Genomic DNA, 27,394 nt, shown 5'->3' on the forward strand with positions numbered 1-27,394 from the left:
CTGACAGAATGTACTTCAAGTCATCATCCATTGCTTTTGTAATTACAGTTGCATTTTAAAAGTTACATCAATAACAAGAAAGAATGAGGTTTCAAAGGCCATAATCGTCTCTTTAAGGAATTTACTAACTCAGCATTTTTTCATGGACGTAGATTCAGTCATTTCCATATAACAAATATTGATATACAGTGTTGTATTGCTTTGAAAACTGGAGAAAACCTCAATTGATTCTAAACATTTATATCTTATTCTTTTTTTTTAAAACACCATCTGCAGTAGCTTTACTTAATTGACGTATTAATGATGCGAATCTTAAATAGTAAACTCTATACTTTTGCAGAGCATAGTAACAGACAATCTAAAATAATTGCAAATACTAATGCACACATTAAATGAAGACTCATTGTTAATCCTAAGATATATGTTCTTTCCACTCTTCAAAATATTATTTTTAAATTAAGAATAAATGTAAAATAACTGTTTTATACTGAAAGTTACTTCATTCAAAGTATCAGCTCCTCAGATATGTTTACCCAAGCAGGACATTTGTATTACAACTTGTCATTTGCTTTCAATTATATTCAAACTAATAATGCCTATCGAAGTATTGTGACTATTCTGAAAGAGATACACAAAACGTGGTGTAGCTCAAATTGTTTTAGACTCGCCCAATTGACAAACACAACTGTACCAAAATTAGGTTCTTTGGAAAGACATTCACAAAATCATTTACTTAAATATTACTAGTTAACTACTAGCTTCAAATTCTTCAGCCAACGTTAAAGCCGACATCCTGTTTCTGCAGGAGTGTGAGATACCGCACCTCAGCAGCTACAGGAGATGGTCGAGCTTGTGGGCCCATGGGCCATCAGTTTGATCAGGGTGCAACGATAGCCGCGCCTCCGGCCTGGGTATCCTGTTGTGAGGAGGCAACTTCATTATCTCCGAGGTTAAGGAGGTGGTGGGCGGGCACCTCCTCATCACCGACGCCATGTACAGGAATGCTACCCTGAGACTGATTAATGTGTACGCTCCAGTGGGTAAGAGTGAATGGTTGACCATCTTGCAGCAGCTTCCACTGTTGCTGGCTACGTCTAGGCCGGTCATTCTGGCCAGAGACTTCAACTGTATCATTGATGCAGATGGACGATCCGGCGGCGGGGACAGTAAACTGGACGCCACGTCCAGAGCCCTGATGGACACGGTAAAAGATGCCAAGCTGCACGACATCTTCAGCACCCCTGCAGATGGAGCACAGCGTAGATACACCTGGTCACGGGCAGACGGGTCTATCCGCTCAAGGATAGATTACCTGTTTGTGTCCCGAACGCTCTCAGTCAGATCCACCGACATCAAGCTGGTGTTCTTCTCTGATCACTGCCTCCTGCTGGCTGACTGTCACCTACAGGACGAGCAGCGGGCTGGTAAGGGAACATGGAAGCTGAACACAAAGCTGTTGACCCCAGGAAACATTGAGGAGCTCAAGAGGGTTGAGAACCGTGAAGCCCCTCTTTGAATCCCCAGCGGACTGGTGGGAAACAGTAAAAGGGAACATCAAGAGGTTCTTCATCCTCAAAGGTGTTCAGGAGGCGAGAGAGAGGCAGGGAAAACTATCCCAGCTTCAGGAAAATATGCAGAACCTGCTCCTGCTGCAGACGATGGGGTCGATGTCACGGAGGACCTCCAGGAACTGAAGGGCCAGCAAGCCTCGCTCTTTGCCTCGGAGGCCTCCAAGATAATCTACCGGTCCAGGGTCCGCTCGGTGTAGCAGGACAAGACGTGCTCACGTTTCTTCTTCCAGAAGGTGCACAAAGAGAGCTCCGTGCTCAGCAGCCTGAAGGAAGAAGATGGCTCGGTAACATCATTTCAGGCTGACGTCATGAGGATCAGTAAATCCTTCAATGCCAGTCTGTATGACACAAATCCAACTGACAGCGCGGCCTCCCAGTCATTCCTGTCCTCTATCATGGAGGTCTTAAACGACAGAACATGGGAGTGGCTGGACCAGCCGCTATCTCAGAACGAGCTGACCAAGGCCCTCGAGTCCTTCGAAAAGAATAAAACTCCCGGAAGCGACGACTTACCGGTCGAGCTCTAATCCACTCTGTGGGACTTGATTGGCCAGGACCTGCTGGAGGTGTATGTCAGTATGCTTCGGGCAGGTACCATGAGTCAATCCATGAGGAAAGGCATCATCACCCTCATCTACAAGCGGAAGGGGGAGAGGGAGGAACTCAGAAATTGGAGATCAATCTCACTATCGAATGCGGATTACAAAATTCTGTCAAAGGTCAACCGGGTCAGGTCTGCTCTGGGGTCGGTGATTCACCCTGACCAAACCTGTGCTGTACCGGGCAGGAAGATCACTGAGAGTCTCGCACTCCTCAGGGATATGATCGCTTACGTGCAGGACAGAGGGTTGGACACCTTTTGAGGATGTAACTCTGAAGATGGGCAAGGGAGATCCAGTAGATGTAGCGTAGCGTGACCTGGACAGGTTAGGTGAGTGGGCAGATGCATGGCAGATGCAGTTTAATGTGGATAAATGTATGGTTATCCACTTTGGTGGCAAGAACTGGAAGGCAGATTAATATCTAAATGGAATCAATTTAGGTAAAAGGGCAGTACAAAGAGATCTGGGTGTTCTTGTACACCAGTCAATGAAGGCAAGCATGCAGGTACAGAAGGTAGTGAAGAAGGCTAATAGCATGCTGGCCTTCATAACAAGAGGGATTGAGTATAGAAGCAAAGAGGTTCTTCTGCAGCTGTACAGGGCCCTGGTGAGACCACACCTGGAGTACTGTGTGCAGTTCTGGTCTCCAAATTTGAGGAAAGACTCCTATTGAGGGAGTGCAGCGTAGGTTCAATTCCTGGAATGGCGGGACTACCTTACACTGAAAGACTGGAGCGACTGGGCTTGTATACCCTTGAGTTTAGAAGACTAAGAGGGGATCTGATTGAGACATATAAGATTATTAAAGGATTGGACACTCTGGAGGCAGGAAACATGTTTCCACTGAAGGGTGAGTGCCGAACCAGAGGACACAGCTTAAAAATTGAGGTAGACCATTTAGGACAGAGATGAGGAGAAACTTCTTCACCCAGAGAGTGGTGGCTGTGTGGAATGCTCTGCCCCAGAGGGCAGTGGAGGCCCAGTCTCTGGATTCATTTAAGAAAGAATTGGATAGAGCTCTCAAGGATAATGGAGTCAAGGGGTATGGAGATAAGGCAAGAACAGAATACTGATTAAGGATGATCAGCCATGATCATATTGAATGGTGGTGCAGGCTCGAAGGGCAGAATGGCCTACTCCTGCACCTATTGTCTATTGTCTATTGTCTATTGATTAGCTTGGACCAGGAGAAAGCTTTTGACAGGATATCACACATGTATATGAGAGATGTTCTCTCCAAAATGGGCTTTGGGGAGGGAATCTGCAATTGGATCAGACTGCTCTACACCAACATTGTCAGTGCAGTCTCAATCAATGGGTGGGAATCAGATAGCTTCCCAGTCAGATCTGGAGTCGGGCAGGGCTGCCCTCTCTCTCCTGCCTTGTTTGTGTGCTGCATAGAGCCATTTGCCGAGTCCATCAGGAAGGATGTGAGCCTGAGAGGGGTGACTATTCCTGGCAGAAGGGGCCTGCAGGTTAAGGCCTCCCTGTACATGGATGATGTCGCCGTTTCTGCTTGGATCCGCTGTCCCTGCACAGACTGATGTGCGTATCTGACCATTTCGAACGGGCCTCGGGGGCCAAGGTAAACCGAGGCAAGAGCAAGGCCATGCTCTTTGGGAACTGGGCCGACCAATCCGCGATTCCCTTCACCATCAGGACCGACCACCTGAAGTGCTGGCTATTTGGTTCGGGGGGGCTGGGGCATACGCCAAGTCTTGGGAGGAGCGTATCAGCAAAGTGAGGCAGAAACTGGGCAGATGGAAACTACGGTCACTCTCCATCGTGGGAAAAAACCTGGTCATCAGGTGTGAGACACTGTCATTGCTGTTATACGTGGCACAGGTCTGGCCTATTCCCAGTCACCTGGGCCATCTTCCAATTTATATGGAGATCAAAGATGGACCGGGTCCAAAGGGACTCGATGTATAAAGATCTGGCCAACAGGGGAAAACATACACCCAAAGCCACCCTCACCCTGATGGCCACCTTTGTTTGTGGCTGCATCAAGCTCTGCATGGATCCCTGGTACGCAAACACCAAGTGTCACTACGTACTGAGGTTCTACCTGTCCCCGGTGTTGCGAAGGATGGGCCTGGCCTCGCTGCCGTGGAACACTCCGAGTTGGACCGTTCCGTACCACCTGTCCTTCGTGGAGAAGTTTATGAAGAAAAATACCTTTGACCACAAGTCCATCAGGAAGTGATCAGCACGTAGTGTCCTTGAGACCCTTCGGGAAAAGGAGAGGGCGGATCCTATTGAGCGGTTCCCTGAGCAGACTGTCAAAGCCATTTGGCAGAATGCCTCATTGCCAGAACTTTCCAACAAGCGCCAAGATATGGCTTGGCTGGTGGTGAGAAGGGCTCTGCCTGTGAGATCCTTTATGTATGCCCGGACTCTCAGCCACACTGCACGCTGCCCTTGAAGCGGCTGTGGGTGGGACGAGACTGTCACACACCTCCTTTTGGAATGTGCCTACGCAGAAGAAGTCTGGAGAGGAATGCAGTGGTGTTTGTTGAGGTTCATCCCGAGCAGCTCTGTGACGCGGGACTACGTGCTCTACGGACTGTTCCCTGGGACGCACACCGAGACAAACATCAACTGTGCCTGGAGGATCATCAACCCGGTGTCCGAAACCTGTTGATCTTTCAGCTGAAGGACTGAGTGTTGAACCCGACTGAGTGTTGCAGACTGGCACATTCCAAGGTCCAGGACTACGTGTTGAGGGACGCGCTGAAGCTTGGGGCAGCTGCCGCCAAGGCGCGGTGGGGAAAGACCATCGTGTAACATCTAGGTAAAAACAATGACTGCAGATGCTGAAAATCAAATACTGGATTAGTGGTGCTGGAAGAGCACAGCAGTTCCCCACCCCCACCCTCCTCTAGCTTATCTCTCCATGCTTCAGGCTCACTGCCTTTATTCCTGATGAAGGGCTTTTGCCCGAAACGTTGATTTCGCTGACCGTGTAACATCTGCCTGCCTAAAGAAGAACAGGGGGCCCACGCAGTCATTTGGCCTCTGCTGATGCCTCAGCTAAATATATGGACATATGATTGATAAATGTACAGACCTGTGTATAAAAATGATAAATTCTGATCTCTGTATGTAAATGTTTACATATGTATGGCATGACCAACTGTACAGACCATCAAATTATTTTATGAATAAAGTATATTTTTGAAATTAAAAAAAAATCAGTCAGGCATTAGAACCAACACAGCTCACATCATTCAGCTCCTTCTTAGTTTTGGGTCTTTCAAAGCATACATATGGATAAGATTCTCATAATTATATTTTCCCTTTGACAGGCCATCTCCTGATCTATCATCTTAAAGCGTTATCTCCTCTCAATGGTACAGAATGTTCTGTACGTACCATATGTGACAATGTTCTGTTTGTAAATCGGCTGTGAAGGTTTATACAGTCAATGCTCTAAGTATCCAGTATGTTGGCTCTGTGGGTGACTCATCTCCAAAACTGCTTAATTCAAATTAGTGAATAATTCAACTCTTTAAAGTGTAGGAGAACAATTTTGAATTATCTTAAGTTTGGAACTGAGCACACCGACAAGTCAACAAATGAAGAGCAGGCACCAGTAAACTAATAAATTCAGGGAGCACTGGATAAATTACAAAGGTTACAAGAAATGAATAAATCAATGTAAATAAGCAGGTGTAACAGAATTAATGCCCTTTCTAGCTGTCATTCCTGTTGCTTCATGATCCCAGACCCAATAATTGACTTTCATTAGGAGTTTACTTTCCAAAGCAATTTAACCTCAAACATTAAAAGTACTTGAGTAGAAATGTCAATTTTGATATTACTACGGGCTGAATTTTCCACTCTCTTGTGCGACATGGTGAGAAAGCTGGGAAAATACAGTGAAAATTTTAAAAATGCTGAATCTTGACATTGAGAAAAATAGTTCCCACTCCTGGCCCTGAAGACAGCCCTTGGCCGTTGACATAGTTTATGAAGGGAAGGGCAGAAGGTTGTATTAGAGAAGTCACTGAGCCATGGCAGACTGGGCACAATGAATCACCTTTGAGAAAACACAGCCTAAAAATATGAACACGCAGCTCTCTGCTTTTAACACTGGGACTTCATACAAGTTCTTACATCATTATGTACCATTATGTAAATATTTGCTTCCTTTTGAAATTCCTGCTAGTCATTGCTATTGGGGGTAAAAATGGAAGATGAGAATTGAGGTCAGGTGCTTCTGGCATTGAGGCAACAAGATTTGGGTTCACCTATCACAATCTAATCGATTTGCTGTCTTCTTGTTAGGCAGTCCCTCGAGATCAACAATGACTTCCCTCCACTCCAGTTCAGTGGGTCCTGAGATGCTAAGTCCAATACAACATCTGCAAATTCTGTCAGATATGCAGTGGGCGGTGTTTGAAGACATGGGAAGATGAGATGTTGGAGATTTGAGTGTTCTCCAATAACTTGAAATGGTAAGTGGTACGTGAGCACATTTAAATACAGGTGGTCTCCTACAGAATGTGTTTCTACAATACGAATTGGCTATAACATGATCGCCAAATTTAGACCGAAATTTATGGAACATTAACTTTCCTTACCTGGATTGGCTATAACACTATTCTGGCCCCATTAGTTTAAATGGTACTGGTGTCGCATGATTTTCTTACAAAGCGAGATCGCACGGGAACCAAACTATGGCATTATAAGATACCTGTATTACTATCTGTACTATACAAGCAAGGAAATCAAAGGTTGAGGGGAAAAGGTAGGCTGAGCCTCCAATTAATATTTGGCTTTGTTACTGTAGTTCCAAAATCTCTTACCACTAGATGGTGCAGAGGCACAAGGATGTATGTACCAGCATTATGTTGCTGGAGCCATTGTAACACAAGTAGCCAAATCAAATCAATTTCTTCATCAGGGAAAACAAAGAGCTCAGATTGAGTCGGGTGGCTAGCTTCAACCTAAAATCAAAGAGCCAGAAATCCAATGACCTGAGGCAAAGGCTTTGACAGTGGGCTGAGATTTATAGATACCAGTTTATCAAGTGAAATGCGAAAAGTTAGGAATTAAACGTGGAAATCGGGGGTGGAAAGATGTCCAGTGTTTAAGGGAAGGAAGCAAAATATTGTGCAGGTCTGAGCAACTTGTGTTACAATGGGTCCAGCAACATAATGCTGGTAACATACATCCTTGTGCATCTGCACCATCTAGTGGCAAGAGATTTTGGAACTACAGTGACAAAGCCAAATACAAGGGTGGACATTTGAATTCTAAAATGGTAGTACATTTGTTGGAGTTACCCAATTGTAAATATTAATATGAAAGACTATCAAAGTGTGACAATAAGAAAGCAGGATGCTGAAGGGGAAATGTGCTGTAAAATATACCAAAAGCAAGAAATACTAAAGTAGATTTTAATTATGAACATTGAGTGGAAAATTAGTGTTAGGTATGTGATGTAGGAATGACAGGCAGTCAATGGCTACGACTAATTTCCATTTGGTGGTGTAAATAAACATCTACATTTACTTGGTCTTCAACTGAAGCAGAAAGTTGGACATTTGATGGAAGGGTTGGTATTTAGACATAATTCAGTCACCATTTTGAGGTCACCTTGTTGTCCTTGTTTTATTTGCCCATACTACTATCCATATTTAAAATGGAAGCTGCCCATGTTAACTTGTCACAATATTCTACACAGGAGAAAGGTGTAATTATAGCATTGCTATGTTATTGAGGAAAGCCATTCATTTTTAAGAAGAAATTTGAATGCCTGGTTATTGACTGGGATTTATGCTTCTGAACTAAAACTTCTGTGGTAGAATTAAATAAAGCAAGTTCAGCTTACAGATGAACCACAATGCATAGACATTTGAAGCTACCCATTCTGGTAGGACAAACAAAAATAGACAGTATTTCTTAAATGGTGAGAGGCTGAAGGAACTTGGTGCATTTGTTTTTGAGTCTCTGAAAGTTGACATGCAGCTACAATAAGCAATTAAAAAGGTAAATGATTTTTGAGCTAAATGGTCTGGCTGCAGAAGCAGAGATGTTTTCCTGTGCTTCTATAGAGCCCTGGAGAGACCACACCTGAATATTGTGCACAGTTTAGGTTTCCTTCCTTGTGGAAAGATGTACTTGTCATACAGAAAGTACAACAAAGGTTCACAAAATTAACTTCTGACCCAGTGCGGAAAGGTTGGTGGTCTCTGTCTTTATTCTGAGGAGTTTAAAAGATTGAGAGGTGATTCTTGCAGGGCGAAGCAACAAGACTGTTTTCCCTGAATTAGGGAACACAGTTCAAAATAAAGAACAAGCCATTTAGGGTTGAGATGAGGAAACATTTCTTTGGTCAGCGGAGTTGTCTGTTTGGAATAATCTGTATCGAGGGCTGTGTAGTCTTTGTCTATCTGTCTGTCTGTCTCTCTCTCTCTGTACTGTCACCTGCTCCTTAATGTCCTTTACTGGTTCCTTATATCTCAGCTCAGGTTTTAAAATGCACATCCTGGCTTACAAATTTCTTTACCTTACACCTGTAACTCTGCAAAATAGATCACACACTCCTTAATTAGGATTTTCTCTCCATTTCATTAATGGCAGACTTTTTGAACATCAATTCCTGCACTCACTTTTTTCCAGTTCAAAAACTTTCTTAAAAATTAATTATTTAGTCACTCTCCATAAACCTCATGCTTGGAGCTTGTTCCAATCACTTATAAAATATCTGGCATTTCCCTTTCAAAGTTGCTGTAGAAACCCAAGTTGTCTTAGTTGTTCATTATTGACTAACCTGTGCCTCTTACACTTTGTATACATCACTCATCTGTTTATGGAGAAAACACAAACTGCTGGAAAAGCTCAGGAGGTCTGTCAGCATCTGTGCAGAGTAATCAGTTAACTTTTGGTTTCAGTGACCCTTTAAGTCCCAGCCTTTGACACAAATACAGTAGCCCCACCCATGATGTGAGAACAGTTGCTCCCAACTGATTCCAGGATCCAGTTATTGGGCCCTGATGTATCTCCTTGTCCCAAGCATTGATCAGGAGTGGCTAGGAATGTGGTATTCAAAACACAGAACAGCCCTGCATGATCTTATTGAATGCAGAGCAGTTCAAAGGGCTGAATCACCTACTTCTATTTCTAATTTGTACATCTTAGTGCTTGTAGTTACTTTATACAACACTGGGAACTTCCTTTTCAAGTAAATATCCAATTACCTTTGAAATGTACAATTCAAGGTGCTCCATCACTCTTTCAGAAAATCAATTTGCGATTATAACCCACATGGAAAACAGAAACTGCAGCCTAAGAGGCTATTCAGTGTTCACTGCCCATCCTGGTGGTTCTCCAAATGGAATAGGGGTCCTCCCTATGTCCTTGTTATAGACCTGACCAGATCCTTTTAAAATAATAGTCATCTCCATAGCACAATCCTCATCCTCCACTGTACGATTCACATTTGATATGTGATATGAAATCGCTCTGGCCCTTTAACAGGCTTTGCTTGTAAATGTTTCATTAACCATATGGCTGTTTTCCTGTTGATGGAAAAAATTAATAATAAAATCTATAAACAATGGTGTCTTATCATTGTATATTAGAAAAAAAATTTAACACAGCTACGGGTCATTCGAGCAAAACGTAAGTATTATTGTAAGCCCTCTTGGGTGCAGGAGGGGAAAAATAAAAACAACAAACATTTCTCTCCCTCTATTTCTCACACACTAAGCATTGGAGAATGAGTCAGCCTCCAGCTTCCTGCTTCCTGACTCGTGTCTAGGAACTGTCCAATCACAACAGAGAAGTCGCCAAAGGCCAGCCAATCAGAAGCTGTGCATCCAGTCTCCGCCCAGAATGTGGAGAATTGGCCAATCAAAGCTGGCCGTGGGAATACAGGTTTTTTTTTAAACAAGTACCGACTGTAAACGTATTTGTGAAAGGGGTAAGTGAGAGAGACTTAGACAACTATATAGAGAGATATATACATAGAGAGAGGTAGATACGTACTTAGATGCAGAGAGAGGAATGACGGAGAAACAGTGTGAGAGAGATAGATACGTACAGGAATAAGAGAGAGAGAGTGAAAGCGAAATACAAAGAGAGAGAGACACAAATTGAGTGAGAGATAGGGTAGATAGATTCAGGAGTCCCAGAGAGATACATAGACAGACAATAACAGTGGTAGAGAGAGAGAGTGATACGGGAATACAACGACAGATACACGTTTGAGTCGGAGTTATAGAGAGAGCAGCTAGATATAGAAGTTACAGGGCTGGAGTTAGAGATACAGAGACAGGGCAGAAATTTGACACGGGGCATATGCATTAAAGAAGTTAGAGAGAAGAGTAAGAAGGTATATAACAAGAGATGGAGCATCAGGAAAACTCAGCAGAGATGTAGAAATGCACTATAGAAGATACAGGGAGGTACAGCAGTAAGAGAACACTGGAAGACAACAGGAGGTAGAGCAAAGAGATTTCAGGAGACAGCCTACAAGAGATAGTGATAGGAATAAGGAGACAATATATTGCGAAATAAAAGAGTGGGTCAAGGCAAACTGGCAAGGCATGGTGAACCTGGTGAGTGTGGGCCAAATGTGCTGTGATTGTGTTATGTGATGTTGGATTTCACTGGATGGGGTGACACGGGAGTATGAAGTTCCACTGGATGGTATTACTTGGAAGTTGTAATTTCTGTGGCTGACTTTCAAATTTTGGACAAAGTAGCTTTCAAAGAAAATCTTATTGAAGGAAGGGTAGCAGTGTTTTTGTTTTGTATTTGTTCATCTATAAAATCCATCCGCTGCATTCCAGTTTCATTACAATGCAATCGGTTCTATTAATTTCCTTCTCAACTTCTCTCTTGAACCTAATAAGTTACCCCTTTAAACTATGCGTCTGCAAATGTTTTTCATCCATCTTTGAAAGACTTGAGTTTCTATTTTTAATGTTGAGCTGTGATGTTGTTCAAATTGGACTTGGAGCCTGGAATAGGACTGTAGTACAATATTTATCTATAAACATGGTCTGTTCCTTAAAGCCTGTTCAGCAACATTCTGTGCTAAACATATCCCATGGTCAATTAAGCATAATTATTGTTGAATGTTCCTCTAGTTGTTGTGGTTCTGTTCGTCGAGCTGGGAATTTGTGTTGTAGACATTTCGTCCCCTGTCTAGGTGACATCCTCAGTGCTTGGGAGCCTCCTGTGAAGCGCTTCTGTGATGTTTCCGCCGGCATTTATAGTGATTTGTATCTGCCACTTCCGGTTGTCAGTTCCAGCTGTCTGCTGCAGTGGCCGGTATATTGGTTCAGGTCGATGTGCTTATTGATTGAAGCTGTGGATGAGTGCCATGTCTCTAGGAATTCCCTGGCTGTTCTCTGTTTGGCTTGTCCTATAATAGTAGTGTTGTCCCAGTCAAACTCATGTTGCTTGTCATCTGAGTATGTGGCTACTAAGGATTGCTGGTCGTGTCGTTTCGTGGCTAGTTGGTGTTCATGGATGCGGATCGTTAGCTGGCTTCCTGTTTGTCCTATGTAGTGTTTTGTGCAGTCCTTGCATAGGATTTTGTACACTACATTGGTTTTGCTCATGCTGGGTATCGGGTCCTTTGTTCTGGTGAGTTGTTGTCTGAGAGTGGCTGTTGGTTTCTGTGCTGTTATGAGTCCTAGTAGTCGCAGTAGTCTGGCTGTCAGTTCAGAAATGCACTTGATGTATGGTAGTGTGGCTAGTCCTTTGGGTTGCGGCATGTCCTCGTTCCGTTGTCTCTCCCTTAGGCATCTGTTGATGAAATTGCGGGGGTATCCGTTTTTGGCGAATACATTGTATTGGTGTACTTCCTCTTTTTGCAGTTCTGGTGTGCTGCAGTGTGTTGTGGCCCTTTTGAACAGTGTCTTGATGCAACTTCTTTTGTGTGTGTTGGGATGGTTGCTTTCATAGTTTAGGACTTGGTCTGTGTGTGTGGCTTTCCTGTAAACCTTTGTGGTGAATTCTCCGTTCGGTGTTCTCTGTACCATCACGTCTAGGAATGGGAGTTGGTTGTCCTTTTCTTCCTCTCTAGTGAATCAGATTCCTGAGAGTGTGGCGTTGATGATCTGGTGTGTGTTCTCTATTTTTGTGTTTTCAATGATTACAAAGGTGTCATCCACATATCTGACCCAGAGTTTGGGTTGAATTTGCGGTAAGACTGTTTGTTCTAACCTTTGCATTACCACTTCTGCTAGGAGTACAGAGATGGGTGAGCCCATGGGTGTGCCGTTGATTTGTTCATATATTTGGTTGTTGAATGTGAAGTGTGTTGTGAGGCACAGGTCCAGTAGTTTGAGTATGCCGTCTTTGTTGATAGGTTCCCCGTCCTGTTGCCTGTTCTGTATGTCCAGCAGGTTCTGGTGTCCCTGGTAGTGATTCAATCAATAAGCACATCGACCTGGACCCAATATACCGACCACTGCAACGGACAGCTGGAACTGACAACCGGAAGCGGCAGATTCAAACCACTATAAATGCCAGAGGAAACATCACAGAAGCGCTTCACAGGAGGCTCCCAAGCACTGAGGATGTTACCTAGACAGGGGACGAAACATCCGCAACACAAATTCCCAGCTCGGCGAACAGAACCACAACAATGAGCACCCGAGCTACAAATCTTCTCACAAACTTTGAATGTTTCTCTAGATTGGTGGTTATGTGGCTCTCCACACAGTATCCAGAGAGAATAGGTTTTTTTTTCCCTGCTTATTCAGAAATAAGGTGAAATCTATAGTTCCCTCAAATAACTGTACAGAGTCCAGTGTCCCATTACCAAGTCACCCTTTATTTACTAGTGCACAGTACAGTGACTATGACCAGCCAGCTCAGAGTCAGTCCTCAACTGAGGAGATTGTAATCTCCTGGTCATATTGGAGAGTGAAGGCTTGGACTCGATGTATAATGATCTGGCCAACAAGAGAAAAAACACACCCAATGCCACCCTCACCCTGATGGCCACCTTTGTGTGTGGCTGCATCAAGATGTGCATGGATCCCCGGTATGCAAGCACCAAGTGTCACTACGTACTGAGGTTCTACCTGTGTTATGAAGGATGGGCCTGGCCTCGCTACTGCGGAACGCTCCGAGTAGTTGGACCGTTCCGTACCACCTGTCCTTCGTGGAGAAGTTTATGAAGAAAAACACCTTTAACCACAAGTCCATCAGGAAGTGATCAGCACATAGTGTCCTTGAGACCCTTTGGGAAAAGGAGAGGGCGGATCCTATTGAGCGGTTCCCTGAGCAGACAGTCAAAGCCATTTGGCAGAATGCCTCATTGCCAGAACTTTCCAACAAGCACCAAGACATGGCTTGGCTGGTGGTGAGAAGGGCTCTGCCTGTGAGATCCTGTATGCAAGCCCAGACTCTCTGCCGCACCACACGCTGCCCTCAAAGTGGCTGCGATGGGGATGAGACTGTCACACACCACCTTCTGGAAGAAGTCTGGAGAGGAATGCAGTGGTGTTTGTTGAGGTTCGTCCCGAGCAGCTCTGTGACGCAGGACTCCGTGCTCTACAGTCTGTTGTCCAGGACGCACACTGAGACGAACATCAACTGTGCCTGGAGGATCATCAACTCGGTGAAGGATGCTCTCTGGGCGGTCTGAAACCTGTTGATCTTCCAGCTGAAGGAGTTTACCCCGACTGAGTGTTGCAGATTGGCACATTCCAAGGTCCAGGACTACATGCTTAGGGGTGCGCTGAAGCTTGGGGCAGTTGTTGCCAAGACGCGGTGGGGAAAGTCAACCGTGTAACATCTGTCTGCCTAAGAACAGGGGGCCCACCCAGTCATATGGGCTCCGCTGACGCCTCAGCAGAAGAGCTGGATAGTAAATGTATATAGGAATGTATAGACTTGTATATAGGAAAAATAAATTTTGGTGTCTGTATGTAAAGCAATGCAATGTGTGCACAAGAATGGCATGACCAAATAAAGAGATCCAAATAATTTTATGAATAAAGTATATTTTTGAAATAAAAAAAGAAGGCTTTCCTGATAGGCCCAGGAAACCCAATCAAGAACCTCATAGTTAACGTAGTTCCATCCCGCCCCCACACCCCACCCCACCCCACCCCACCCCACCCCTCAGGGGATGTAGGCCTGGTCTGCTGCTTGTAGCTTCTCTTGTGATACTTTTGCACTGGAACTGGTTTCTCCAGCTCTGACTCAGACATTGGCGATGTGTACTGGCCTTTGGCTCGTGTCTTGCATCCGGAACGTCTTGGAAGAGTCTCCTTCTCTTCTGGTGCTAATGTTTCGGATGCTGAGGTTTCCTCAGCACTAGGTGGAGAGGGAGCACTTGTGGTTTCTGCCAGGCCTTCTGGCTGTTATGTGGGACCAGACATGTTTTGCTCCTTCCTCATTTGTGTGGTAATAGCTTTCAGGTGATCCACATGTTTGTTTAAGACTGTATCACTGACCTGAGCTTTGTAAGTCATGGGACCTGACCTCGTACCCATACAGGGATATTTCCATGGTTTTGGCACCAAATGTCATCCCCTGAATTAAATTGTCTGTCTCACTTCAAGGAGGCATGTGGCTAGCAATAGTGTTCCTGCTGCTCTTTCACCCTTCTCCCCCTCTGCCCAACGCATCCCCCCCCAACAGTCTGGGAATATCAGGTTTAACCTGGTGTGGAGTCTTCCGCCCATCAGCAACACTGCTGGAGCCATGTAGTTGCATGTGGGGTGGACCTAGAGTTGAACAGGAACAGTTTGGTTTCAATTGACATTGTAGGCTGTTTCTTTAAGCCTGCCTTTGGCATTTGGATCACTTTTTCCGCTAGACCGTTGGACAATGGAGGATATTGAGCTGTCCTAATGCTCTGAATACCATTAGACTTTAGGAAACATTGGAATTTTCTGCTGGTAATTGACATCCCATTATCCTGATCAATACTTCTGGGAGTTTGTGTATTGCAAATGATGCTCATAACTTCTCATTCAGGGCTAACCCAAATCACAAACCATGTTGTGCTAACCTCGTTTTAAAAATCCCAATATGGATTCCCCCAAGTTCTCTAACACCCAAATAAAATTGTTAGTCTCTCAGGAATAGAGAAGGTTTAGGATCGTAATATACCTCAACCAACATTGTCAACTATTGGAAAGTTTTCTGTCCAGTGCCTTTGGGAAAGTTAACCTCCTTATAACCAAGAATGCTCTGGGTCCACATGCAGTCAGAAGGGTTACTCGTTGCTTTTCGTCTGCCCCAATGTAATTTGCCCAGAAAAATCAAGTGAGTCAAGCTTCTCAAATAAAGATGCCAAAATGCTTACTCCATCTCCAAGATGAAAGTTGCAAGCAAATATTCTTCAGGCATGTCCTATTTTCTCCCATTGCCTCTGAAAAAAGCTGCATAGGGTCCAGATCCCATTTATGCACTCGTGCACAGCACACTGGCTTTGATAACCAGCTTGGAGTCAGTCCTCAACTGAGGAGATTGTAATCCCTGGTCATATTGGTCAGCCAGGCCTTTCCTGATTGGCCCAGGTTAACAACCCCAATCAAGGACTTCATAGTTAATGAGGTCCACCTGGTTCCAATCACTACACTTCCATGTTGCCTTCCTTCCAACAGAACAGGTAAGTCTCCAGTACACTAAATGCTGGTGAACTTTCTTGAGATTGAAGCAGATATGAAGTTGCCAAGAAAGGAGTAGTACGAGATCAAGACTTGGGACAGGACATTTTTAGCACATATTGTGTAAATTTGAGAAGTTTTATTTTAGATTTCATGTACCAGTTCTGTACACTTAAGTGAGGGAAATAAAGTCTGGCAGAAGCAATTTTGAAAAAATTAATTGATAATTTGATTTGTCTGTTTTGCCATTGATTGTTTATATAAGCATGATTTGATTGGTTGTGTTTGTATTGGTTACTACTTTAGTTTATAATCCCCTATATATAGTCAAGTTAATCAGCATGACTAACACTATATTTGAGTTAACAACATGTGTGACAGACTCTATATGCCTCTCATGCCTGTGCTCACAGACTTGCATTGGTTTCCAATCAAGCAATGTCTTAGCCTTAAAATACTCCTCCTTGCTTTCAAATTGCTCCACTATGTAGTCTCTCCCTGACCTGGTAATCTGTTCTAGTCCCCCAGCCCATGAGATAATCTGTAGTTATCAAATTCTGGTCTCTTGAACCTCCCTGAATTTAATCACTCAACCATTGTAGTCATTCCTTCAGTGACAAGGCTATAAGCTTCTCATAATCCCTTCCCTACAGATGCTTCTTTAAAATTTGACTCGTTGATCAGATTTTGGTAATCTACTCTAATCTTACTTTTGGCTATGTCATATCTAGCATTTTAAGTGCCCCTTCGACATTTTATTTAGGTACTATATAACTACAAGTGGTTGTAAAGTATGGAGGCCAATTTTCTGCACTACAGATGCAAAGTAGAACTATTGTCACTAATGATAATTGGAATACCCATTTTGTGCATCTGTGCCACAGTCAATGTGCTGTCTTGTCACTCCAGAGAAATATTAAGATTGTATTTGTAATAACTGAGAGCATCAAAACATCTGCCTGTAAGTACACATTCTGATAAATTTACAATGAGTGTCAGATTACTTACTTGCATAACAAAATATGTATTTGACAAAACTTGTGTTTATTTAGTGCCTGAATGCAATGTCCAACAGGTAAACTTTAAGGAACTTTGTGGGCGGCACGGTGGCACAGTGGTTAGCACTGCTGCCTCACAGCGCCGGAGACCCGGGTTCAATTCCCGCCTCAGGCGACTGACTGTGTGGAGTTTGCACGTTCTCCCCGTGTCTGCGTGGGTTTCCTCCGGGTGCTCCGGTTTCCTCCCACAGTCCAAAAAAAATGTGCAGGTCAGGTGAATTGGCCATGCTAAATTGCCCGTAGTGTTAGGTAAGGGGTAGATCTAGATGTAGATGTAGGGGTATGCGTGGGTTACGCTTCGGCGGGGCGGTGTGGACTTGTTGGGCCGAAGGGCCTGTTTCCACACTGTAAGTAATCTAATCTAATCTAATCTAATCTAATCTAAAACATCTGTAGGGAAGGGATTCCAGAACTTAAGGAGTGATTCCAATGGTTGAGTGATTAAACTTGGGGATGTTCAAGAGGCCAGAATCTGATGACCATAGATCACTTCCAGCTTTGTGTACAGTCACTAAACTGTTGGTGTATCAGATTCAACAAAATTGCATTAAAACTTAATTTGCAGCATCACCTCCTTGTCTAAAAGTATAAATAAATACATACACACAGTATCAAATTGCTTTGATACAATATCCAGCTTTTCAAGCAGTTCTATTTATAATGTGTAGGAGTTCCTGTTCTAATCGAGATAATATGCTGTCTGGTTAGTGAGCATGAATTAGAAACATTACCATATTCTAGATGATTTGTTTTCTTTATTAAGTTTAACCTCATGAATTTGCACTACAGTTGACTCTAGAAAGTCATTTAAAAATGTTCTTTAGACAGGCACAATGAGAACAAGTGAATTTGACTCTTCAGATGAGGACTCAGAAGAACAGAACCAATTGCCATTGCAAGTTGCCTGGTAAGTATGTGCACCAAATTCATTGCTACCACTTTGCCAATATGTTTGTTCCCTGTACACACATTAATGCATGGCACCACTCCCCTCAGTCAGATGGAATGTTACTGAGATTAAGAATTACATTGCAATTTTCTTCATTGTGGGACTGTATAATTGCTGTACTATCATAATTCTTGAATATCGCTGAGATGAATGACATGTTGCTGAAGCTCCATCTCAGACTCAAATTCACATTTGAGATGGAGCAACTCACTGTCTTCCCTCAATGGACTAGCTGAGAAATACATTAATGGATTCTTCACTGTTGACTTCTACAAGCCTGCCTTCATCAATCAGTTTACACATTGAGATTCATGTAGCTCCACATGCTATAAGATTGGCCTTAACTGAAATCTCGTAAATAGTGGACTCGCCATTTGCCAACCTTGCACAGTTAACACAGAATTAGATTGCATCAGAGTTTTCCTGCAGGACAATGATGGTCTTGATCAGGTCATTAGTCTGTGTCTATTGTGCAAACACACAAGCTGGCCAAAGACTGACCTGAAAAATGTCTTTAAAAAATTGGCTGATTGAATCAAACAGTCCAATCATTCAGTTGTCACAATACATTGAGTACAGTTTATATTCTATCAGTCTGTGCTTGCAAACCCTAAACAAAAACATCTCCTATTAAATTTGAGTCAGGCAGTGTCTGCTGACACTAGAACTACAGGGCACCTGTATGGTCACACACTCGGAAACTTGTATGTTCATGGTTCCATTGTTACATCAGGTGTGACATAGAAATGGAAATTAGCGGGGCTGTGAATGGGGGAGAGAATGGACAAGGCTGGGGTTGGGAACAAGAGGGATTTCTCTCACCCTCCAACCCAATATCACACTCTTTCCACAACCTCCACCTATCTCAGCCAATCGTCTGGTCCTTCACAAACCCCTCCTCGTTCAGTGATGCATGTTTGCAGGGAATAGTGTGTATTCTCTGCAGTGTTAGCAAATACAGCTTAAATTAGATTCCATGATTGGGCAGCACTCATTGAATAATCCTGTGTGCAAATAGCTACATTGATCATTAATTTAAGATAATTGGTCCAACTCATAATGCGGCTCATTTAGATTTGCTAGAAGCTACGTAGACAAAGGGATAGGGGCCTGTTCTCAGCAAATAAAATGGTGTATGTTTGGACCTTATGATTTTAAAAAGTTACCTTGGGGCTTGGGAAACCTATTATTCCCCATTGCTTTCTCAATGACAATGTCTTGGCCAATTGGAGTTAATTTTTAAACAATCAGCACCATTTTATCCAATACATTTAATTGTTGTGATCATTTGAAATTTAGTATTTTTGCATTTGTCCTGATAATTGAAAGATGAAAAGCTTCAGGAACCTGTCTCTTTTCTCATCAATATTTAAACTCTGTACTTTTTGTAACATTCTCAATGTCTATTGAGTTTTTAAAAGTAACAAATTCACACTCCCAAGAAATCAATACATTTTCCAAGAAAGTTTTCATCAATGTCCCTTTTTCACAGTTTCACTTGACTTGCTTAACTCTCACCACTACTAAAGTATGCTTACAGCTTAGAAATTTTCTTTTTATTGTACTTCAGACTCAGTAAATGTTGAAGACACAATGATAGATGAACCATGCATTAATAACTCGTCGAGGGTTCAATTAGAGTTTCTAATCCCATTTTGGTATTCTACAAACATACAAATTAGGAGAAGGAGTAGCTTTCTCAGTCCTTTCAGTCTGCTCCACTGATCTGATTACTCCACAATCCTGCCTACCCCTGATAACCTCTCATGTCATTGTTTATTGAGAATCTTCTTGATACTTTTGCCTCATAAATATTCAGAGACTCTTCTTCCACCACTTTTTGATGAGGAGAGTTCCAAAGTCTCAATATTCTCTTAGAACAAAAATCTTTGTCTCTGTCATTAATTGGCAACTCTCTATTTTCACACTGTGACCTCCAATTACAGATACTCTCTCAAGAGAGTCTGAGGATGAGACCAGACTTGGATCAATATCAGGCGTCCTTGCAGTACATTATAGACAGAGTGGCACACAATCTTAACATGCCATATGGAACAGGGAATGTGATGATCTCTCCGAAGTTGGGAGTATGGCAGCAGTCATCTGAGGAGGAAAATGAGGACACTAAGTGGCTAGGAAATCATCTTCTTCATGATAAGAGAGCTGTAGTGTCACACAAAACAATCCAGGAAGGACTTCACTGACATTCAATTCCAACTGATGTGAGCTGGGTATGGGGATCACCCACTGACTGTAAATTTGTTGCTGTTTGAAAGGCAAATGATCATTGTCAGTTTCTTCAAAGCAAATGCAAGTTTTCTTTCTGCTTTTCTTTTTTTGATGCTAGTGAATAAAAGTGAAAGGTTTCAACCATTTGGATGCTTTCCAACATGTGATTGTTTAATGTGGAATTGTGAAGGTATTGGGCTACATTGAGGTTTAGGGACAGAGTTGAGTTATCGAATCATACAGCACAGGAACAGACCCTTCAGCTATGTTGACCAGGTTTCCTAAACCGAACCAGTCACATTTGACTGCATTTATTGCTCTAAACCTTTCCTACCCATGTACCTGTCCAAATGTATTTTAAATGTAAATATACTCACCTCTTACACTTCCTTTGGCAGCTCATTCTATATATGTACCACCCTCTATGTGGAAAACATTGTCCCTCCACGACCCTTTTTAAATCTTTTCCTCTTCAGGGCCTTACCATTAGCTGTGTAAGTCCTGCCTGGTTCGTGTTACCAAAATGCAACATCTCGCATTTATGTAAATTAAACTCCATCTGCCATTCCTTGGTCCACTGGCCCACTTGATCAAAATCCAATTGAAATCTTAAATAACCTGTTTCACAGTCCATTACACCATCCACAAACCTACATGCCTCCTATATGCAGATTGTTTATAACAATGGTGAACAACAGTGAATCCTTGTGGCATACTACTGGTCACAGGCCTCCAGACTGAATAATGATCCTCTGTCTACTACTGTCAAGCCAATATTGTATTCAGTTGGCTAGCTTTCCCTGGATCCCATGTGATCTAACCTTGCAAACCAGTCTATCATGCAGAACCTTGTCAAAGGTCTTGCTAAAGTCCACACAGACACCTTTTACCACTCTGCTTTCATCTATCATCTTAGCCACCTCTTGAAAAAGCTCAATCAAGTTTGTGAGACACTATTTCCCATGAACAAAGCCATGCTGACTATCCCTAATCAGTCTTTGCCTTTCCAAATACAGATTCCTGATGAAGGGCTCCTGCCCTAAACGTCGATTTTCCTGCTCCTCGGATGCTGTCTGACCTGCTGTGCTTTTCCAGCACCACTCTAATCTTGACTCTGACCTCCAGCATCTGCAGTCCTCACTTTCGCCTTTCCAAATACATGTAGATCCTGTCTCTCAGAATCCCCTCAAACCCCCCCACCTTAACCACCATTGACATTAGGCTCACTAGTAAGTATTTCCCCGGTTTTTCCTTGTAACCTATTTTAAACAATAGCACAACATTAGCCACCCTCCAGTGTTCTGGCACCTCACCCATAGCTACAGATGATACAACTATTTCTGCAAGGAGACAAGGTTCGACGATGGAATGATACTAAGGACAGGTAATTTGTGCACCTTGATTCTTAAATTGCAATACATTTACAAATTGTGCCCTTGTATTTGCAGTGAAGCATCAGCTGTGTCACTTATGTGCCCTGAAGTATTTCTTTTTGACTTGCCTCCCACGACGTATATAGTGAAGGGAAACTCCTAGTTGACAGCACTTGAAATCCCAGGAGATTGAGGGAGTGGCGAGAGGGACAGTAGGACGAGTGAGGTGCCATAGAAGCATGGTGCAAAGATAATGAAGTGGGTTTCGGAGAAAAGATTTGAGAAATCTTGCTAGAGCTCCACAGAAAGATACCCTGGACACAACTCACCAAGATTGACACTTGTCTGATTTCTGCTAACTGTTCACCCCAAAGCCTGTAAAGAGTTTTAGCTAAACTCTTATGTCCTGACAGAGCCGTATATCTGATCAAGCAGTGTCATAATGGATAGACAGTCAATGTTGCTGACAGAGGTGAGTACACTAACCGCCGTGTTCATCAGCAAAATCTTTGCTACCAGGCTTTCAGGGGCATTTAGAGAGTCATTGAAATGTACAGCACGGAAACAGACTCTTCAGTCCAACTCGTCCATACCCATCTGATATCCTAACCTAATCTGGTCTCATTTGCAAGCACTTGTCCCATAGCCCTCTAAACGCTTCCTATTCATAAACTGATCCAGATGCCTTTTAAATGCAATAATTGTACCAGTCCCCACCACTTCCTCTGGCAGCCGATTCCATGCATGCACCACCCTCTGTGTGAAAAAGTTGTCCTTTAGGTCTCTCTTATGTACTTTTCCCCTGTCACCCTAAAACTCTGCCCTCTAGTTCTGGACTCCCTGACCCCAAGGAAAAGATTTTGTCTATTTATCCTATCCATGTCCCTCATAATTTTATAAACCTCTATAAGGTCACCCCTAAGCCTCCGACGCTCCAAGGAAAACAGGCCCACCTATTCAGCCTCTCCCTATAGCTCAAATCCTCAAACCCTGGCAACATCCTTGTAGATCTTTTCTGAACCCTTTCAAATATCACAACATCCTTCCGATAGGAAGGAGACCAGAATTGCACCCAATATTCCAACAGTGGCCTAACCAATGTCCTGTACAGCCGCAACATGACCTCCCAACTCCTGTACTCAATACTCTGACCAATACTCTAGCATACTAAATGCTTTCTTCACTATCTTATCTACCTATCTACTTTCAAGGAGCTATGAACCATCTTTGCTGTCCACTACAACCTCCAACTTTGGTGTCATCTGCCAACTTACTAACTATACCTCCTATGTTCATATCCAAATCATTTATATAAAAGTTGAAAAGCAGTAGACCCAGCACCGATCCTTGTGGCACTCCACTGGTCACAGGCCTCCGGCCTGAAAAGAAATCCTCCACCACCACCCTCTGTCTTCTACCTTCGAGCCAGTTCTGTATCCAAATGGCTAGTTTTTGCTGTATTCCATGAGATCTAACCTTGCTAACCAGTCTACCATGGAAAACCTGTCAAATGCTTTACTAAAGTCCATACAGATCACATCTATCACTCTGCCCTCATCAATCCTCTTTGTTACTTCTTCAAAAAACTCAATCAAGTTCATGAGACATTATTTCCCACGCACAAAGCCATGTTGACTATCCATAATTAGTTCCTGCCTTTCCAAAATATGTGTTTTTGGAATATGCATCCAATTCAAATCAGATTGCCATCACTTCAATCTGAAACAATTGAAATCCTCAGCATAAGATATAGAAGATGATAGAACAGGAATTTCTGTTGGTAATGACTCTGAGCTAATTTCACACTGTGAGCATGGGTTTTGAAGGGTCATGGACTTCAAAGTACTGACAACTATGGGTTAACCATCACTTTAAAGAAAACAGCTACATTCCTTCAACTAGCACCAAACTCTGACTCTACACCACTTACTATTAACAATCAATGGCACATCCTGAATACAATAAACCACCCATCTCAGAAGCATAATCATTAGAAATGTCTGCATTGATAACTAAGTGATAAATAGAATTATCAGCTCAAGCTCAGCGTTTGCCTATTTTTGGAACTGTGGAGGAAACCGGATATCAAACTTACAATAAAACAGGCTGTTTTCAAAGCAATGATATTACCATCTATACTTTATGTTGATGAGGCATGGACTACTTACTCCTGATGTATTAAGTAGTTGGACAGGTTCTGTACAAAGTACTTTTTGGAACTTCGTGAATCTGAAATGTGAGGACAAAGTTCACAACAGTGAGGCACTTAAACAGCAGCAATGCCTGGAATTGAAACATTTTACACTTGAGCCCAGCACAGATGGAATGAATGTGGGGTATATCTTACTGAAAATGAGCTCCCTAAGGCAGTTGTGTATTCACAAATTGGAGAATAGGCTGAGGCTACTCCTTGAAGGTGAACTTCACAAAGTGTGGCCTATCCATCATGAATTGGGAAAGAGAAGCTCAATAAAGAACTAATTGGGGAGTTATCTTAATTCATGGTATTGTTTCCAACAAATAGCAAAAGAGTAGAATAGTTGAAGATAAATGTCAAGCTAGAAAGATTGGGTAGTCCCAAGAAAATCAGACAATATATCTTTGCCCACACTATGAAAAGCTGGACAACTCTGCAATCCACAATTTCCAGGCAGAAAACAGCCACCTTCAATAAGAAAGGAAAACCAATAACACCACACTGCCCATCACTGAGGATTCCCTTACCTGTGGATCATCCTCCTTTTGTTAGTTGTTCAATTATGTACCACTGTTCATGACTGGATGCTGAGCTTAAATCTGATCTGTTGATTTGTGGGATTGCTTGGATCTACCACATGCTCTGTGTTGTATGACATAAACGTAGCCTTGTGTTGCAATTTAACAACTTTGGCATTTCATTTTTAGGAATGCATATCGTTGCTAACGGCTTACTCACTTGCACTTGTTGAACCCCTGGCTTGATAACTGAGAACAAAAGAAATAGGAGCAGGAGTAACCACATAAACCTACCCTGCCATTCTATAAAATCTTGGCTGATCTGCCCCAGGCCTAAACACCTCTTCTGTTTCAGCTCATCATAGCCTTCAACTCCTTTATAACAAGAATCTATCTACCTCCTCTTTAAATACTTTCAGTGATGTAGCCTCCACAACTCTGAGGCAGAAAATCGCAGAGATTCATTACCCTCTGGGAGAAGAAATTTCATCTCATCTATTTTAAACAATTATTTCCTAGCTCTGTAACTGTGTCCCCTAGTTCAAGAATCCTCCACAGGTAGAAATATCTTCTCAACCTTTACCATGTCAAGCCCCCTCAGAATCTTGTATGTTTCAATGAGTTTGTTCTAAATTCTAATGAATTAAGGCCTAATCTTCATTAGTTCATACATTCATAAGATATAGGAACAGAATTGGGCCATTCGGTCCATCGAGTCTGCTCTACCATTCGATTATGACTGATATCTCACTCATCCCCATTTTCCTACCTTCTCCCCATAACCCCTCAACCCATTACCAATTAAAAATCTGTCTAACTCCTCCTTAAATTTATTTACTGTGCCAGCATCCACCACGTTTTGGGGTAGTGAATTCTGTTTTAAGTTTGCTAGCCGTTATCCTAAAATTATGACCACTCATCCTAGAATGCCCCACAAGAGGAATCATTCCAGACAGTATAGGCCTAAACTGTTGAATCTCTCTTCATACGACAAACCCCTCCTCTCTGGGCTAATCTGTTTAGCTGTTTTTGATAAGTCAACCTCTTCATCCCCAGGAATCAACATAGTTAATGTCCTTTTTTGAACTGTCTTCAATGCTATTACATTGTTTTGAATAAAGTGAGGGATTTGCCAGACCATGAAATTACAGATTGTGGCTCAATATAGCTATGCTGCTGCTGGTATCCCAGACTTGATGATTTGTCCTTTCTACCTTCAATGCTTCTTGCAATTTCTGATTAATGTGGAAGAGTGATTCATCAGCTGAGGGAGACTGGCAGGTTGCATGTAACAGGTTTCCTTACCTGTATTTGAACTGATGCCATGAGACTTCATAGGTTCCAGAGCTCCTGAATGTATACCATGGTGCCTCCTCTGGCAATGGCGGAGTCTGAGACAGTCCTACTCACCGAATCACACAATACACTCACTATGTCAAGTTGTTACTTGAGTTGTATGTTGAAGATGGCTCTCCAGAGCTTTGTCATTGGATGTTAAAAAGATGGACTTTGCAGTGGCAGGATGTGCCAGTGACATTTCTGGGGCCTAGTTCAATGCCCAATGGACCATCTGTTTTATTCCTTTTTGACTTTTCTATTGTAGTTGGGTACAAATAAACTATTTCGGGAGCATTTACTGGTCAACCACATTGCTGTTGATCCAGCCGAATGGGCAAGGCTGGCAGATTTCCTTCCCTAAAAATATTGATGAACCAGATGAGCTTTTATAACAGTTGTACAATTTATTAGTTTCATGATCACCCTTACCGACAGTGGTTTTTAATTTCAGGTGATAGGATTTGAACTTGTGTCTCTAGAACATTAGTCTGCTGCCCTGGATTGCCAACTCAGTAATAGTACCACAACAACACTATCCCCTAGAAGAAATTAGAGGTCAAGGAAAACTGATAGGGTTGAGTTACCAGAAAATAAAAGGAAGGGGCAGAATGGGTGAGAGTTATATTTTACCAAGGAAACTTCATAGCAGAACAATCTTAAAGGCTTTGTATTTTAATGCATAGATTAAAATTTATAAGTATGATGTTTTGGGTAGACAGAGACATGACTGCAAGAGGATCTGAGCTGGAAACTAAACATCCAAGGATATACATCCTCTGAGAAGGATAGGCAGATGGTGGAGGGGTGGGGTTGCCTTGTTAGTAAGAAATGAACTTAAAGTGATACAAGTCATAAGATGTCAAATCTGTGTGGGTAGAGTTAAGGAACCACAAAGGAACAACTACCCTGATGGGAGTTGTGTACAGCAGTAGTCAGGATATGAGGCAGAAACTAAATTAGGCACATGGTACTGGCATGCATAGAGAATTGGCTGAATGGTAGAAGGCAGAGAGTAGGGTGAAGGAGTCTTCCTCGGGATTGCAGTGGGTGACTAGCAGAATTCAAGTCTACTAGTGTTGGGACCACAACTATTCTCATTATACATTAACGATCTAGATGAAGAAGTTGAGGGCATTGTTGCTAAGTTTGCAGTTGACACAAAGATATGATTGAATGACAGAGCAGATTTAATGAGCTGAATGAACTAATTCTGCCCTGATAACTTATGGTTATAAGGAGCACAGGAACTCTCAAGATACAGTATTATGCTTAAATGCATTCATATGATTGTGACTAGTGTCTTGATTGACCTTTTGCTCCTGAAGATATTAACGTAAAATCAATTTACTTCTCTATCAACATTTTTAATTAATTTGAGGTGTCAGATTTTGGGTTTCTTTCTGCATTTTCAACCATAATCAAAAAGAAATTTGGACATAATTAATGTTGAATAGTTGTTTTTATGTTAAGTTCACAAAAAATGAAGACCTGGTTGATAAGCACAAACTGGAGATCCTGGGACATAGAAAATATCATTTCGTTAACAAACTCACCCAAGCCATAATGAACATACTGCTACACTTAATCTGGGACAGGACGTGGATTCAAATCTTATTTTGAATACTTGCAGTGGGCATTGAGATAGGGTTTGGGGAGAACAGAAGTCCTATACAGGATCAGGTAGTCTGGCCAGATCTCCACAGCTGCAGGGCTGTAACCTGTTCAACTGACAACTTCACTATCCAATCCCTGGAGAAGAACAAAGTCAGAAGATGAACCACAAAGAGTACCTGTGGAGTTGGGGAACAAAAGAGGAAAATATAAATACAGAGCTGTTTGCACAAAAACATCATTCAGGAAGCAAGTTTCCTTCAAGAATAAAACTCACCTATATTTCAGTAGTATTTTTGTTTTATCAAAATGTTAATCAGTTCACCTTCTCAGAAAATGAGAGAAATATATGT

General features: G+C 42.5%; 1 protein-coding gene across 3 annotated transcripts in view; it reads left to right on the plus strand.

Annotated features, from left to right (window-relative positions):
* The first annotated feature begins 9,974 nt into the window (after window positions 1–9,974).
* cdkn3 (cyclin dependent kinase inhibitor 3) overlaps window positions 9,975–27,394 on the plus strand; it is a 30,876-nt gene continuing 13,456 nt past the window's right edge. For 2 of the 3 annotated variants that reach the window (XM_072568745.1, XM_072568747.1), the window contains exons 1-2: window positions 10,115–10,743; window positions 17,651–17,733. In XM_072568745.1, the coding sequence (XP_072424846.1) occupies window positions 10,732–10,743; window positions 17,651–17,733 (95 nt within the window). In that variant the 5' untranslated portion in view covers window positions 10,115–10,731. The other variant, XM_072568746.1, reaches the window with a different exon arrangement.

Source organism: Chiloscyllium punctatum, chromosome 4 (assembly GCF_047496795.1).
Source record: "Chiloscyllium punctatum isolate Juve2018m chromosome 4, sChiPun1.3, whole genome shotgun sequence".
Classification (NCBI taxonomy): domain Eukaryota; kingdom Metazoa; phylum Chordata; class Chondrichthyes; order Orectolobiformes; family Hemiscylliidae; genus Chiloscyllium; species Chiloscyllium punctatum.